This window comes from Chamaea fasciata, unplaced genomic scaffold (genome assembly GCF_029207755.1).
Source record: "Chamaea fasciata isolate MVZ Bird 193981 ecotype frontalis unplaced genomic scaffold, bChaFas1.0.hap1 SCAF_5, whole genome shotgun sequence".
Lineage (NCBI taxonomy): Eukaryota > Metazoa > Chordata > Aves > Passeriformes > Sylviidae > Chamaea > Chamaea fasciata.
Window position 1 is genome coordinate 226,378 of NW_027094090.1, and position 15,724 is coordinate 242,101.

The 15,724-nt window shown below is 54.6% G+C and overlaps 2 protein-coding genes across 3 annotated transcripts; one reads left to right on the top strand and one right to left on the bottom strand.

The window, feature by feature from the left end:
• Positions 1-7,956: 7,956 nt before the first annotated feature.
• Positions 7,957-10,650, bottom strand: NME6 (NME/NM23 nucleoside diphosphate kinase 6). 2 transcript variants are annotated; one of them, XM_066182562.1, is made up of 6 exons: positions 10,534-10,650; positions 10,313-10,415; positions 10,181-10,220; positions 9,665-9,825; positions 9,382-9,445; positions 7,957-8,185 (listed from the first exon to the last, which is right to left on the bottom strand). In XM_066182562.1, the coding sequence occupies exons 1-6, from the start codon at positions 10,609-10,611 to the stop codon at positions 7,978-7,980; spliced, it is 654 nt and encodes a 217-aa protein (XP_066038659.1). In that variant the 5' UTR covers positions 10,612-10,650; the 3' UTR covers positions 7,957-7,977. The 2 variants fall into 2 exon arrangements, with proteins under 2 accessions (XP_066038659.1, XP_066038660.1); XM_066182563.1 differs by having other exon boundaries at positions 8,096-8,185; positions 9,269-9,445.
• Positions 10,651-10,854: 204 nt separating this feature from the next.
• Positions 10,855-15,213, top strand: LOC136289099 (rab-like protein 2A). Its single transcript, XM_066182561.1, has 8 exons — positions 10,855-11,007; positions 11,116-11,145; positions 11,258-11,337; positions 12,596-12,675; positions 13,370-13,481; positions 14,099-14,196; positions 14,422-14,505; positions 14,783-15,213. The coding sequence occupies exons 1-8, from the start codon at positions 10,868-10,870 to the stop codon at positions 14,861-14,863; spliced, it is 705 nt and encodes a 234-aa protein (XP_066038658.1). The 5' UTR covers positions 10,855-10,867; the 3' UTR covers positions 14,864-15,213.
• Positions 15,214-15,724: the final 511 nt, after the last annotated feature.

A 15,724-nucleotide genomic window follows, 5' to 3' on the forward strand; every position in this document is an offset into this window, starting at 1 on the left:
CTCCTGATGGATATCAAACCTGGCCACTGGTGTCCAGCAGTAAAATCAAATCTCCATGAACTTGTGGAATGTTAAGGGAGTTGTTTTTTTAAACCAAATACCTCAAATTGGGGGTGCAGCCTTCAGGATTGGGCCCAGATCCTAGAAATACTTGTCACTTCTGAAAATCAGACTCTTAACTTACCTTCTCCAAGCATGTGCTGTACATCCCAAAACCAAGTGCACAGTTGTAACACCAGGAACTTCTCCCAGTCCTGTTTTCCTGGTTGTTTTGAGGGATGCACCTTCCTACCCAAGGATTCTTTCTCCAGCAGAGACCACCATCACTTGTATCTATCACAGCTCCCTGCAGCAGCAGTGCCAGCTGGTCCTGGCCTCCACATGGGCACAAATGCCTCCTTTGAGGATGGGGACAAGAAAATGGTGGATTCTGTCTGGATTTTGCCTGCTGTCCCTCCTCCTCCCTCCATGTCCCACTGTGATGAGCTTGGCACTGGTTTGGGGATAACTTCCCTACAGGGACTGAAGACAAACAGCTACTTGGTGTCCCCAAAGCCATTCCTCCTGTGGGCAGAATCCACCCAGCACTCCAGCCCCTGCTCTCAGCATGGGGCCCCAGCCCTATCCTTCTTGGGGGGTCTTCACTGACCTCTCCTGAGATTGTCGGCGTGTTTTTTTTCAGGGAGCACTGGATGCAAGACCTGGCATTTGTCTTTGTTGAATTTTACCAGTTCCTTCTGGCTCCATTTCCCGCTCTGCCCGTGTCGTTCTGGCCCTGTGCTGGAGAACTGGTCCCCTTGACTTGTGTCACCCGCAACCCTGACAGGAGAACACTCTGTTAGCTTTCTCCTACAACTGATGAGGATGTTCCACAGCACATGTGTCAAGACAGATACTGGTGGCACTCCACTTGTCCCTGCCCTCTAGGCAGAGCGTGACCTGTTCACACCTCCCTCTGAACCTGGCGGCCCGGGCAGGGGCTTGCCCTGCCAGGAAAAGCATCAGCTGCTGCTTTCCCCGACATTGCCGCTGGTCTGACGTGTGCCCACTGAGTGCCCTCCTTGCCCTCATCCCTGCTCTCCCTGCTGCTGCCCAGGCAGCCTCTGGGCCCAGGATCCCTGCAGCCACACCTGGCTCGGGAGCTCTGTGGGTTGATAATGACCATGATTCTCCCTGAGCCTGCAACAGTTTCGTGCTCAGGTTTTTCCCTCAGTGGTTTTGGCTGCCTCAGATGCAGTTCTGAGGCCACTAAAACTGTCCTGTCCTGCAAATGTTGACCAGACAGCAGTTCCAACAGATTTCATACAACCTAGAGCTTGTGCTTTTGTGTTTTCCTTTTCTTCTCAGGTTGGGCTTCCCCATCCCTGGCAGTGTCCAAGACCAGGCTGGATGGGGCTTAAGGTGACCTGGGCTAGTGGATGGTGTCCCTGCCCGTGGCAGGGGGTGGAACTGGGTGAGCTTTAAGGTCCCTTCCAACCCAAATCAATCTGAGAGTCTGTGATTGTAGCACCAGTTTTTAAAACCCTCCACAGGCACTCTTCTGCAGGATTTTCTCACAAGTCCCACTGTTGTTGGAGCAAGGAAAAGGGGGCCCTGACCATGGTCTGCAGTTTCCTCATGTTGTGGGGGAGAGGTGATAGGTCCAGACTCTCCTCACAACTGCATGGTGACAGGAGGGGCAACTTGGACAAGCTGGAACAAGAGACATCCTCACTGGATCTCAGGGAAAAACCCCTTGGGCACTGGATGAAGGCCCTGAGAGGCCCTGGACTCTGGCCGTGGAGATTCTCAGCACTCACCTGGCCACAGATGAGCTCACTCACAGCCTGAGCCACCTCTGCTACCAGGGCCTGCTCAAAGCATGGCTAGGACCAGCAGCCCCTGCCCAACAGCACAAGTCTGATGCTGGAATGAAACTCTCATCAGGTTTCCCAAGAATAGTATTTCAGGGGGTTCTCCCAATGATTTCCTCAGGAAAAGTCCTTCAGGATTTTTCAAATTATTTTTAGCTAAATTGTCAGGGCCACCTGTTACCAGAACCAGGCAAGCAGTAAGCTAAATTTGGAATTTCCACTTTGGCCTATCCAAGACAGGACAACAGCCTCACCCTACATCTTGTGGGACAGGTTGGAGATTCCTGCCAGACTCCCCTCCCAGCACCTGAGAAGGAGATTTTTGTCTGAAGAAAATTGTACTGTTTCAAGCTTTTGTCCAGGGTAATTCACACTTGTGTTTAAGAAGACTGGGCAAGAAGGGTTGCAGTTTTATGGCCTAACCATAAACTGGCCAAAGCCGACTGAATTTACATCTGTTTGTGGTGTGCTGATGTTTGCAGATGCCCAAGCACTGCACTCACAAAACATGAAGTGAGTGGCCTCCTACCCTGGGGCACCACCCCAACGTACATCCACCATAAACAGAACAGATGAGAGGGGACAGAAGCATCATAAAGTCACCCTAGGACACCCTTGCATCGCATGGTCAGAGGAGGGCTGACACCTGCAATGGCCTGGAGAAGGAAAGCGTGGTCCCAGCACCAGCCCTGGGGTCACTGGCTCTTCCTGGGCAGCTTGTGCTCAGAGAGCACCAAGGAAAGTCTCTCCTGTCACCACTGAGCAGTGCTTTTGCCTCGTGGTTGCTCATGGTCCTTCCTGGGCAGTTGTCTCCTGCTGCCTGTCTCCTTCTCCCCACAGCTCTGTCCCCGGCTGCACAAAGCCAGCCCCGAGGTTCCTCGTTCAGCTGTGGGCACCAACTCTGCCCCTGAGGCCAATTAGTGCACTTCCACCAGGAGGCTGAAGCTGGGGAGAGAAGTTCCTGCGTTCCCAGTTTGCCCACTTGGTCCCGTTCCCCACAGACTCCTATCTGCGGGGAGCAGGCCGCAGGAGCTCCCGTGCCAATTACAAAAGCCCAGAGCACTTCACCTGCTCACCTGGCTTGTTTATGAACGTGTAAACAAGGCCCACAGGGGGCTGTTAAAAGTTCTGGGCTGGTAAAAGTTCAAGGCAGCCGCTTTATTCACCTCTGCTGGGATCAGTTGCATCCTAGAGGCACCTGGAGCGAGAAGGGCCAAGTCTGCACAGACCTACCACCTTTGAAATGTCTGTGGACAGGACACACACCTGCAACTGTTGAAGCAAAACAAAAAGAGAAAACAGTAAGTAATTGGCCAGCGCTTTGACAGGCTCTGGGAAATATTTGGGTAACAGGAAGCATTTTGAAAGCATCTGGTTTTGCAACAGAAAATGTAGTGTTGAGATTCCAGGGCTATTTGCAATCCAGGTTGTACCTCCTGCACAAATTCCTGCTCTGCTCCAGCCACACCAGCTACATCCCACAGTAGGTAGGAGTAGTTACTACACCACTGCATCCCTCATACATGACTTGTGTCGTTCAGGTGCCTCTTGGTTCTCTGCTGAGTCACCTCTGATTTGTAACTTCCAAAGGGTTTAATTTAACACAATTGATCTCATTTTTCTCTCCTTGCTGCCCCTTTCCCATCCGTGATCTGTGGATACAAATCAAGCTGAAACCAGAGGCCTGGGCCTTGCCTCTGGCTTATTCTTCTCTGCCACGAAGATTTTTGGTTGCTTCATTTGACCTCCAAACTTCGTATTGCAAAATAACCAAGTCCATTATCTGAATGCTGGTTCTGCTTAGTTTTGTGATGGATGATGCTGCCACAATCTCACATCTGTCGTTCTCCTGTTGTTCCCCTTCTGTCCAACACTTAAACTTCTCCTGCCTGTTGTGCCTGTGCAGGGGGCTGGTACCCAGGGGTCGGACTGGGAAACACTGAACCACGGCTGCTGCTTCACGCAGGACCTGCTCCAGGATTGTACAGACACTCCAACAGTGCTGTTACCCTAACTCATCCCTCCCATTGCTTCCAGAACTCTCCTTGCACTCAGGGAAGGGATGGATTTCTAAAGAGTTTCCACAGAACATCTGCTCTCTGGAAAGGATCAACACAGCCCTGTGTAAAATATAAATATTCAGCTCCAGCAGCAGCAACTTTGCACAACTTAAGGCTTTTCATTTTCCCTGGGTGCTGTGGGAGGTACAGAATTGCGTTTTGCTTATCTGGAACATTTTGGAAGGTAGGGGAGCATTAATGAGGAAATCTGGCTAATAGTAACTCAGTAGTCATGTGTGAATGGAGGGGCCAATCAAGCTCTGGACATGTTGATAACTGGCATTGGGATCTGACAGAGAGATGAAAACTGGTTCTTCCTGGAGTCTGCCAGGCTTTGGACAGTGCATCCCGCAGATGGATGGCTTGTCTGTGTAGACAGGAGTATGGAATGTCATGGGGTTTTCCTGGTCTCAAAGTTACATCTGGTCCGTGTCTAGATCCATCCCATGCTTGGCTTGTCTGGGGCATGAGGTGGGGAGTGTTTATTTTCTGTGCTAGGGAGAAAACAGTCCCTACCTCCGAGGATTTTTTTCGCAGTTTGGTGTTTCTCTCACTCCTTGCTCCTCCTGCTTTGTACAGCAGCTGTGGGAAAACTGGACAACAAGGGTTGTGACCCCCAAATCTGAGATGACTGTTTGCTCATTCCTTGGTACTTTCAGTGTGGGGATGGACTGGATCTCTCTGGCTCAGCCTTCCCTGAACACCAACACTTCTGTTTGCCTGGGATTTGATTCTGTGGCTGCTTTCCCAGGCTCCTTGTCTTTTCCGTGTGAAAATCCACAGCCTGATACAGGATCAAATCCACAAAATCTCTGGCCACCTACAACACCCTTGTCTCTAGGTCTGTACAGTGAGATGCAGCTTTAGCAGAAATAAGTGCTGTCGGCACTGAAGAGGCAAATTCGTCTTTGTTTCCATTGTATCCATTTTTCCTCATCCCCAGACCTGGGCAAAGCAGGACACAGCTGTTGGGAAAAGGGCAGATCAGCTTCAAAGAGAGAAATACTAAACAGCAGCAGAGCCCCCCAGGTGGGGCAGGTACAAATTACAGGAGGGAGGAGAGCCCTGACCTGCTGCCCAGGTGCCCACGTGGCCCCTGTGCAGCCACTGCAGCAACACCCCAGGGTCCACACCTGTGGCCCAGGAGCCCAGAAAGGATCTCTGGAGGGTACTGAGCCCAAAGGCCTGCCTTGGCAAAGGGGTTCCTGACCTTATTTTATCACCCTTGGAGTATAAAAATAATAAAAGAGGGGTTTTTATGTCTCAGTGAAATTGCCAGTGTTTCAGGTTGTTTCCATTGCCTTGTGTCCATTCCTGGGACACCTGAGGTTCCCTTCCCTGCTCACACCTGGGATTTCTACCCATTGATAAACCTCACTGAGCTGCAAGTCTGAGCAGCCCCAGCCCTCAGCCTCCCCTTACCTGTCAGGTTCTCAGATGTCCTAATCAGTCCATGCTGGACTCCAGCTCTGACCTGTAGAAGAATGCATCAAAGAAGGGTGTTGGGACAACAGGCGGTTCTTCAAAATGCTGTTTATTGTATCAAAGGTGCTACAGCAGCCCTGGGTCATGGGGTGACAGAGCCACGCCTAAAGCTGCCAGCTCCAGCTTGTAGGCCGGCCTGAAGCCACTTTAGCTCTGCTTACAATGCATTATATCGTTTCCTTTACTGAGTATCTGAATACATAAAAACCAGTCAGCATCATTCACAATACCTTTACATTTTTACCTACAGCCTATCACAACTACTCTGATTACCGTATTATGGTTAGCACTATCCCAACACATTGAGTTAGTTTGTTACCGTTTAAAGTTGTTTTTCAGTTTTCTTGCAGTGGAAAATTCTTAGACCTTTTTACTACTTGGTAAAAACATGTTTTTCTTTGCCTAAGTTTTTCTCTGCCTAAGTTTTTCTCTTTACTTGGTAAAAGCATGTTTTTGTTTGTAGACAACTTATCCTTTGCTCTCAACCATAAAAGTTTTCTTCCAACTCATCTTTTGTTCAGTAACAACTAACTCAGCAATCCCTAACTTAAATAGTTTTTATCCTTCTGTATCTAAACTTGCTTTCATTTCTAATGAACCTTCTGCTAAGCATTTATATCTGTAAGACCTTCCTGTTAAATTTTCATCTTCTCCAACACTGACCAGGTTGTCCTGCACTGGGGAGCCTGGAACTGCTGCCAGTGCTGCACAGGTGGCCTTACCTGTGCCCCAGGGAGGGGATGGGTCTCCCTCACCTGTGGGCAAGTGCTCTGGCTCCCAGCCCTGAGGATGCTCTCAGACCAGGGAGGAGCATCGCTGACTCAGGGGTGACCCATGGCCCATCAGGACCTCCAGGTACTTCTCTGCCCCCTCACGTGAGCGTTGGCAAAAGGAAGCATCCCTGCCCAGGTGCAGGACGTGGCGTTTTCCTCTACAAACTTCCTGAAATTCCCATTGGCCCATTTGTCCCTGAAGGGCCAGCCCAGGGAGGGACCATGGCAGAGCAGGTTCACACCTGAGGGACTGAAGCCTATGGGTGTGCCATGAGTGAGTAAACACGAAGGAAAGAGGAAGAAACAACAAGCAGAAAAGCAAAGCCCAACCCAGCCCCTTGTGCTGTGTCACCTCCCTCAGGGACTGGGACAGACTGGGCAGAACCTGCAGGGAAAGAAGGGACAGAAGATGCTGGACTGAACTTGGGAAAGTAGAGGAAAGGTGTTTCCCCACGTTTCCTTAATCATTATCTTGGGGCTTCCTCAGTATCTGAATCAGTAACTAGAAGTTTTTGTTACAGCAATAAATCAAGTGAAATTCCTCAAGCTGAGAGGGTTCTGCCTGTGCTGGCAGGGACTGAGGCCAGGCCTGGGCTGGGCTGAGCACTGATTTCCCTCTGAAGCCTTTCCTTTCCTTTCCTTCCCTTCCCTTCCCTTCTTCCCAGGCCAAGCCGTGTCATCCCCTCCAGTGCTGACACAAACCTGCTCAGTTCTTCCAAGAGCAGATCAAGTTTGCTCCCAAAACCCACAGTCCCTGTGACACGCCCTGGCCCAGCTCCACACCTGAGGTGTCTCTGCAGGTGCCCGGGCTGTGGCTGGTGCCCCAGGCAGTGCTTTTGCAGCAGCACCTGGGGCAGAACCTGCTGCAGGCACACAGCTGTGACCAGCCTTGTGCACAGACCCCCGTTCGCCTGTGCACCCACCCCACGGGTGGGCCAGGGACCTGCAGCTTCCAGGACAAACCAGGGATCTCAAACTGCCCTTCACACCTGTACTGAGGTGCCACATTGTCTTGGTTTGAGACAAACTGGGAGACCGATTTCTTGCTGTAACAAACACCTATCAGCATGGAATGGCTTGGGCTGGGAGGGACCATAAAGCTCATCCCGCTCCACGCCCCTGCCGTGAACGAGGATGTCACCCACTACACCAGGCTGCTCCAGGCCCACCCAGCTCAGCCCAAGAAGCTGCCAGAGATGGGGCAAACATCATTGGAAAAGCAAAAAATCACTTACTGGGTATTTACAAGGAAGGGGAAAAGAAAACGGAAAAAAAAAAACAAACCTGACCAAAACAAAACCCACTTTGAACTTTGATAAGAGCCCTCAAAGCAGAGTTACCTGTGATGTTCCATAAGACTTCCTTGGAGACCAAAAATCAGTGTTGACACTGCCTCCTGCATCAAACACCAGGTGTTTCAACCTCAGGTCTCTGATAATGTTTGCTGGGCAGCTTTAGATTCACACAATTCTCTGTCTGGGGCAATAGGCTGCCCAGCCTGAGCACCTGTGCTCAGGTACAGCCTCAGGGCCAGGGCAATGTCAAGGTGACACGCAGCAGGTACCAGAATCACCGTGGCTGTGAGGTGGTGCCACTCTGTGACAATCCTGCTGTCTGCGTTCTCTGGCCTGGCAATGTTCAAAGGGGCCCTTTTCCCAAATGTAACCATTGCAAGCCAGCAGGAAAAAACACCAGAACTGCAAAAATGGCAAGTGTGAGACAGGAACTATCAGTTAATGACATTCCCAAGGAATATCCAGAAAGAAAAGTGCAACATAAAAGAAGAAAGGTGAAAAATAGTCAAGTTTAATCGTCACAAGAAAAACACACAGATCTGAGCAAAACCTCTGGGAACCAATAAAACAACTGACAAAATATCAATAAAGTATCAACAGCCCTGGGGACAGCAGCTCTCAGACCTGTGCGAAGGCACACGGGATCCTGAGCAGATCCACTCTGGACACTGCTGAGGACAGGGACAGCAGTGACGTCCTGCAGATCCCTGGATCTGTACCTGGAACAGAACAACGACCATTTGATCCCAGACAGGAGGAGGAGGGAACACAAACACGGATGAGTTTCACCATGGCAGCTCTGGGCAGCGCTTTCCACCACAGAGCACTGTCAGTCACTACCCAACACCTCACAGAGCTCTGGAAGCACCTGGGGAGTCCCTGCCTTGGCTCTGCGATGGGCCAGGGCACTGGTGAATCTCGGCTCAGCTTTCCTGCCCCAGGCACAGCACAGCACACCTTCCCCAGCCTGAGCATTTGGGACTGCCCAAAGGGAATTCCCTCAGTACACAAGGCACTGTAACTAAAATGGCAGCACTGTAGGGAGCCCGTGGGGAGACAGCATAAATGGACTGAAATCCTGTCCAGGAACACACCTCACGTGGCATCACAGAGAGACACACAAATCAGCCGGCCAGGACCTGGCTCTTTACCTCCCAGCTAAGCCCTCCTGCACTGCCCTGTCATCATTCCATCACGTATCTGGGTGATTCCATGGCCTTGTCCATCCCATTTCCCAAGGACACGGACCTGACCTGGCGCCCAGTCAGGCCCTGGACACTGAGGGCTCCAAGCGGTCTCACATGAAGAACTATTGGCAAAGCTCCTCATTTCCCAGCCCAGTTGCAGGTGAGCAAGGACAGGACAGTTCATGTTGCCCTGCTGATGCCTTTCTTCATGCTCTTTTTCCTTCTTTTCTCCCTAAGGCACCATGGGAACAGCCAGCAGAGAGAACCTGAGGCTTCCCATCAGCAAGCCCAGGCCAATCCCATCTGGAACAAGCAACCCATCCTTCACCTGGCCCTTGACCAACTCACCTGCCCTGTTCACACACAAACAGACTCAGGGGGCCAGGGAGCTGCATGGCCAGACTCTGTCAGCATGAGCACTGCTGGGGGGATTCTTCCTACAGCACCCCAGCATCTGCCTGTCACACCAATAATTGGACCCCAGGCGGCACATCCTCATCTCAGGCAGCACAGTGAGCACGAGGCTTTCCCTCTGCCACGCTCCCTGACACATGGCACAGCTCTGTGTCTGGTGCCCCAACGGAGTGCCCACAGGTGCTGCCAACCAAACCCTACCAGGGGTAGCTCAGGTCCCCTCTGCCTGCTGTGCCCGGAGCACGCGGTGCACGCGCTCCTCGGCGCTGTAGAACAGCTGCCCGCGGCGGAGCTGGGGCTCCTCCTGCTCGTACCAGCGCTGCTCGTCGAACTCGGGGAAGAAAAAGGCAATTTCTCTGCTGGCTGAGGCAGGTGAGTCTGTCAAAAGAGAGGGAAAGGCAGTGAGAGATCCCGGTCTGCCACCACAAACACGTGCTGGACTCCAAAGGCACCTGGCTTGGCTGCACCTGGCCAGGTGTGCGTGGGGTCTGCAGAAGGGAACAAATTGCTCACTCGGAGCCCCAGAAGTAAAGCAAAGGTAGACAAAGCACCATCATTCCTGCCTCCCTCAGAACCAGCCGAGAATGCCAGGCCTACCTGAGCCATGGGTCGTGTTCCTGGTGTCTGTGAGGCCGTAGGCACCTCGGATGGAGTCTGGGTCACTGTGTCGGGCTCGGAACACTTTAGTGGGTCCCATCAGGGATCTCCAGAGAGGGACAGCGTTCTCGTGGGCCAGGATGTAAGCCCACATGGGGCCACTGCAGCAAGGGCCCAGAAACAGCAGGAGAAAAGATCATGGAGAGCTTGTTACGAACAGGTTATTCATCCTTACACACCGGTACAACACAGCCACGGGCTGCCGCGCTGGGCCCTGGCCTGCCCTGCCAGGCCATGGGGAGGGCCACGGTCCTACCACGGCACCGAGGCCACGGCGTTGGCACTGGTGACCTACTCCACCCGCCTTCGGGGGTGCCACCCGCCAGGTACCACTGCTGTCACCGTAGGCTACGATCCTCCCCGCGCCAGAGCCTCCCACCTCCGCACACGCCGGGAGCCCCTCCACACACGGGTCCCCTGCAGCGCGGCGCTGCCCCGCACACCCGCGGCACGTACCTGGCCATGAACTCCACCAGCCGCTGGTAGAAGAAACGCCCTGCGGAGAGACACGGACCGAGTCGGCACCGGCCCAGGGGCACCGGCCCGAGCCAGCATCCCGCTCCGGCTGCCCCTGCGCCCCGCTCGTACCTGCGTGCTCCCGGTAGAAGCGGCGGCTCTGCTCCGGGCCGCACCGCAGCTCCTTGGCGCGGACAATGAGGAACCGGTGACGGAGGATGGCGGCGTGCACGGCCTGCGGGGAGAGGCGGCGCTGGGGCGGCGGGCCGCGGCGAGGCCTGCTGTGCAGAGCCCGGCCCGGCCCGGCCCGGCCCGGCCCGGCCCGGCCCGGCCCCGCCCTGCCGGGCCCTCACCTCGCGCACGAGCGGATGGGCCACCGCGTCCGGCTTGAGCAGCGCCAGCGTCAGCTGCAGGCGGCGGGGAGCGGCCATGGCCGGGCTGGGACGGCGGGGACCGGGGCCGGGATGGGATGGGCGGGGCCGGGGTGGGATGGGATGGGATGGGATGGGATGGGCGGGGCCGGGATGGGATGGGCGGGGCCGGGGGTGGGATGGGCGGGGCTGAGGTGGGATGGGCGGGACCGGGATGGGATGGGATGGGCGGGCCCGGGATGGGATGGGCGGGGCCGGGATGGGATGGGCGGGGCCGGGAGGCGTCGCGCGGCAGCCGGGGCGCGCAGGCGCTGCCATGGCGACGGCGACGGAGGAGCAGGGCCGGGACGGGGCGCGGGAGGAAGCCCCGGATGGGGCCCGGGATGAGGCCGCGGCCGGCGCTGAGGAGACGGTGAAGATCATCTGCCTGGGCGACAGCGCCGTGGGCAAGTCCAAGTGCGTGGGGAGCGGGGGTCCCGAGGGGACGGGCGGGGGTCCCGAGGGGACGGGCGGGGGTCAGCGGCGGGTCCCCCGGGCTCACGGCGGCACGTGCTCTCTCCGCAGGCTCCTGGAGCGGTTCCTGCTCGATGGCTTGTATCCTTGGCTGCGGGGAGCGGGGCGGGCACGGCGGGAGGCGGTGTCGGCCCGGCCCGGCCCGGTGGGAGCGGGGTCTGCGCCTCTCCGTCGGCTCCTTAACGCGCCGCAGCCGCCCCCAGCAGCTCTCCACGTTCGCCCTGACGCTGTACCAGCACCGCGCCCGCGTGGGCGGCCAGGAGGTCCGCGTGGGTGAGTGGAGTGCTCCCGGGGACAGGCCGTGCCGTGGCAGAGGGAACAGCTGGAGATGTGCTCAGTCTGGGTCTTGGTTATGTGTTTTGATAGACAACAACATCGTGACAAGACTGGTGCCCTTCTGTGACCGGGCTGCAGCATTGATGGATGGGGCAAAGTGCCTTCCATCATCCCCCTGGGCCTGGCAAAGTGTAGGACAGTGTCCCCACGATGCCTTGGGCTCTGAGCTGGAGAGACTGGATGGATGGATGGATGGATGGATGGATGGATGGATGGATGGATGGATGGATGGATGGATGGATGGATAACTGGAGGATAAAGAATGGTTTGGATGACCACATAGAGTTACTGGTCATGGCTCGTTGGGGTTGGGGCTGACACTGTTCAAGATCTTTGTTGTGACACGGACAGTGAATGCAAATGTGGTCTGAGAGGGACCTGTTTGTATTTGGGCAGTTTAAGAAAGTCACTGTCCAGCAGGTCTGGCCGAGTCCAGTCAGGCACAGTATCAGTGCAAAGGAATCCCTAAGGAAACTGGCTCATTTGCCTTTGGGTACAGCGCCACACTTGGGTCCAGCTGACAAGAGGTGTGACTACATTGAGGTGCTTAACTGAAGGGGCTGTGCCAATTTATACAGCAAACCAGACTCAGATGTGAGCCTACAAACCCCGTGAGAGGTGGGGGATCTCCACCTGAGCTGCACCAATAGCAAAAGGCATCCTGGTGGTGTCCAGGTTTGCCCCAGGATGTCTGATGTCCATGGAGCCTGTTTGCCTCTGACTGACTTACCTTCAGCACTTCTCTACCCCTGGGAGAGCGGAGTCAGGTGTCTGTGAGAGGAGCTAGAGCATTTCCCACTGCAGGGCCCTGGCTGACCATCACTAGGTCAGAAATCAGCAGTGTCCAGCAGTTTCTGGAGCTTTAGGTAATTTCCTGTTGTGATCCCTAGTGACAGAGTGCCAGACATTGCTGCTGCTCTTTGCACTTCTACCTGTCTTGGTGCTGCTGTCCCATACAACTCGTGTCACCAGTGGCTTCTCCTTTGTTGATGGCCAGTGCCAGCACAGCCCACAGCTGAGCCCATAAGGAAAGGTCCCAGTTTGGTACAATTAACCCTGGAGTGTTTCGGATTGGTGAGGTGAAACACAGTTTGTGTCCTGGAGCAGATGGGCTGGGCTTTGCCTCCTGGGTGTAAGTTGTGAGAAAAGCCGAGCTCGGTGAGTTGTGCCATTCTGAGCTGGTTTTGCATTACAGACTTCTGGGACACGGCGGGCCAGGAGCGGTTCCGGAGCATGCACGCCTCCTACTACCACCAGGCCCACGCCTGCATCATGGTGAGGGGTCTCAGCTGGGACCCGTGGGATTTGGGCTCAGAATTGTCTCAGTGACACTTGGCCTTTGTGTTACTTTTATGGTTGCCCTGCCGTGTGTTCCTTGTCTCTTCCAGTGGTTTAAAAAACTTTCCTAGATTGTTCTTTCTTCTCTCACCAGATAAACCCCCTGTAGATGGACCTGGTTAGCTCTGGTCTGTCTCTCCTGGTAACACTTTCCTCTATCCCCTGCCTCAGCTGTCTTCTCAGTGTCCTCATGTTTGCCCCTGTTCCCTGTTTCATTGGCTCCTCACCTATTCACATCTCCTGGTTTGTCTCCTGTCGCTCTCACTTTCCACTGCTCCTCACCACCTGGGAGCCCCAGTAATTTTCATTGATGGTTTAGTTGTCAGAACAGAGGAGGCCATATCTGATCCTGCTTGGCACAAACTGCTCCCGGTGCCAGCTCCCTGTGTGGGTGGCAGGGACTTGCACAGGACACCATGACAGTGTAAAGGACATCAAGGGGCTGTTTCCTGCTGGAAGGGCTTGGGGATACTGACCCTTCCTCTTTCAACCCTTTCTAATAACACCCAGTTCCCTTTGTCTTGTCTTCCTGGGATCATTCTGGGTCCTGTCCTTGTGTTGGTGGGAGCTGTCCTGGGTCAGTCAGAGCTGTGCGGGGCTGGCCCTGGGATAGGTGGTTCTCTCTTGGAAGGTGTTTGATGTGCAGCGGAAGGTCACCTACAAGAACCTAAACAGCTGGTACAAGGAGCTGAGGGAATTCCGCCCAGAGATTCCATGCATTGTAGTGGCCAACAAGATCGATGGTGAGTGTTCCTTCTGCTCCCAGCTTGCCAGGGTCATGGTGGGATTTGCTCCTGTCCTGACTGAGAGCAAATGTCCCTTGTCTGTTGGCTCCAGGGGATTTCCTCAGTCTGCCAGGGCTGGGTACTGTGCTGGCCTCAGCTGCTGTCTTACAGGTACTTGTCCTGTGTCATCAGCAGTTAAAAGTGCAAATTTGATCCATTTTAGTTTTATTCAAGTTTTGTTCTTCCAATTCTGTCCTTACCACACTGCTCATTCTAGCCATCAAGAACCCAAAAGTGATTGGAGTAGCACCTAGTCAAAAATGGCAGCAAAAGGGGGCAAAAGCTGTTCTGTGGCTTCCCTGGACCAGTCAGGGATGGCCTTGGTGCTGCTCCTTCAGCCTGCAGACTCCTCTGTGCTGGAGTGTCTCAATGCACCAGCTGACAAAACTGTTCACCTGGCTCTGCAGGGGTCTGGGGGGTTCCCTCTCATGGGGAATGCCAGCCAGCCCTTTGTGATTGCTGTCACTGGGCTGTGGCTTGTCTGGGGCAGCAGGGACTGACGTGTCACACAGAAGACACCCACCTGCTGGACCTCCTGCCATGTCTGACTGACCACGTCTCTTTGTCTGCCTCAGCGGATATGAAGGTGACCCAGAAAAGCTTCAATTTTGCCCGGAAGTTCAGTTTGCCCTTTTACTTCGTGTCTGCTGCCGATGGCACCAACGTGGTGAAGGTGAGATTGGTGTTTGACTGCTGGGCTTGGTCCAGCAGGGCCACAGGGACACAGGGGCTGCTGTGGGCACAGAGAGCAGGAAACGGTTCATCATTTCAGCTCCATGTGAGAGGCTGGTAGCTATGGAGAGCTGCAGAGAGGTTTTTTTCTCCTTGGGATATGGGAACAGTCTTCATCTGCTATAGAAACCCAATGCCCACGTGCCCCATCCTGTCCTTCCCCCAGCTCTTCAACGACGCCATCAGACTGGCCGTGGCTTACAAGCAGCACTCGGGAGACTTCATGGACGAGGTCCTGCGGGAGCTGGAGGTAGGGAGGGCTCTGCCCCATCCCGAGTCCTGTCAGATGAGCAGTTCTGCCCTTTTTCTCCTGTGGCAAAGGGGGGAAGTCTACAGCGCGGGAAGCTTTGCCCTTTGCTGGTGATCCTGTGGGCTTTGTGTGCTGCTCACGTCTGGGCTGAGAAGGGGAAAGTGGGAACATCACAAGAGCTCTCTCTGCCCTAGGCGGAGTCTAAAGGAGCCACAACAGATACAGTTGTTGCAGTCTCTGTCATTTCTCAGCAGTTCCTTGTCCTGCTCCTTTCCAGAGCTTTGACTTGCAGAAGACAAACGAGGATTTGTCAGATATAGGAAAGAGCTGCACTGAAGAGGAGCCCTCATCTGCCTAGACCCCGAGCCTGGTTTTCCTTTAGCTCTGGACTTCTGGGGCCTGCACAGAGGACAGTGATGTTTCTCATGTCCCAGAGCTGTGGTGATGGGCAGCTGGGCCTCTTCCCTTCTTGTGGGAGCCTACCGGGGCAGGATCTTCATTGGCTTGGCCCTCACTGCTGCACATTTCGCTCAGGGGAGGGATGGGAGAATCCACGTGATCCCACATGGATGGTCACTCATTCCTACTGCTCCTTTAGGACAGAGTTGGCTAGAAATGAGCCATCTTGGACCTGCAGGAAGGATCCTGCTCAGATGCTGTAGTGGTACCTGCTGCAGAAAGCAAACACTAAAGGATATTTTTTACAAAGCTATGAGATGGCATCCTCCCTGCGCTGCTGCTGTAAGGAGGCAGGTCCCAGGTGGTGTAAGGCCATGGGCCAGCCCAGCCTGCTGCCAGCTGAGCCAGTGCTGGCCTCAGTCCACCCGGGACCTCTGCTGCAACAGCCCCGGGCTCCCATCCCTGTTGTGCCCCAGAACAGCCAGGTCCTATGGGCTGCTGAGCACAGGAGGTTTCTCCTGCCAGGTCTGTATAACTGACACAGGTGGGCTCACACCCGTGGGCTGCTTCTGTCCCGGCTTGTTGGATTGTGGCCATTGCTCTTGTCTCTGTGTGTGTGTGTGTGTGTGTGTGTGTGTGTGTGTGTGTGTGTGCTCAAGGTGGTGAATTCCAGAGAGCTGGACACACACACACCTAGTCATGGAATCATGGAATGGTTTGGTTTGAAAGGGACCTTAAAGATCATCTCATTCCAGCCCCTGCCATGGGCAGGGATACCTTCCACTATCTCAGGTTGCTCCAAGCACTGTCCAACCTCACC

What these genes read in the sequence shown, in the direction of transcription:
- NME6 (XM_066182562.1), bottom strand. Translation starts at nt 10,611, where the DNA reads ATGGCCGCTCCCCGCCGCCTGCAGCTGACGCTGGCGCTGCTCAAGCCG. An exon ending in CCCATCCGCTCGTGCGCGAG is followed by an intron (nt 10,416 to 10,533) that starts GTGAGGGCCCGG and finishes CTCTCCCCGCAG; the next exon opens with GCCGTGCACGCCGCCATCCT. An exon ending in CTTCTACCGGGAGCACGCAG is followed by an intron (nt 10,221 to 10,312) that starts GTACGAGCGGGG and finishes GTCTCTCCGCAG; the next exon opens with GGCGTTTCTTCTACCAGCGG.
- LOC136289099 (XM_066182561.1), top strand. Translation starts at nt 10,868, where the DNA reads ATGGCGACGGCGACGGAGGAGCAGGGCCGGGACGGGGCGCGGGAGGAA. An exon ending in AGGCCCACGCCTGCATCATG is followed by an intron (nt 12,676 to 13,369) that starts GTGAGGGGTCTC and finishes CTCTCTTGGAAG; the next exon opens with GTGTTTGATGTGCAGCGGAA. An exon ending in AGGTCCTGCGGGAGCTGGAG is followed by an intron (nt 14,506 to 14,782) that starts GTAGGGAGGGCT and finishes GCTCCTTTCCAG; the next exon opens with AGCTTTGACTTGCAGAAGAC.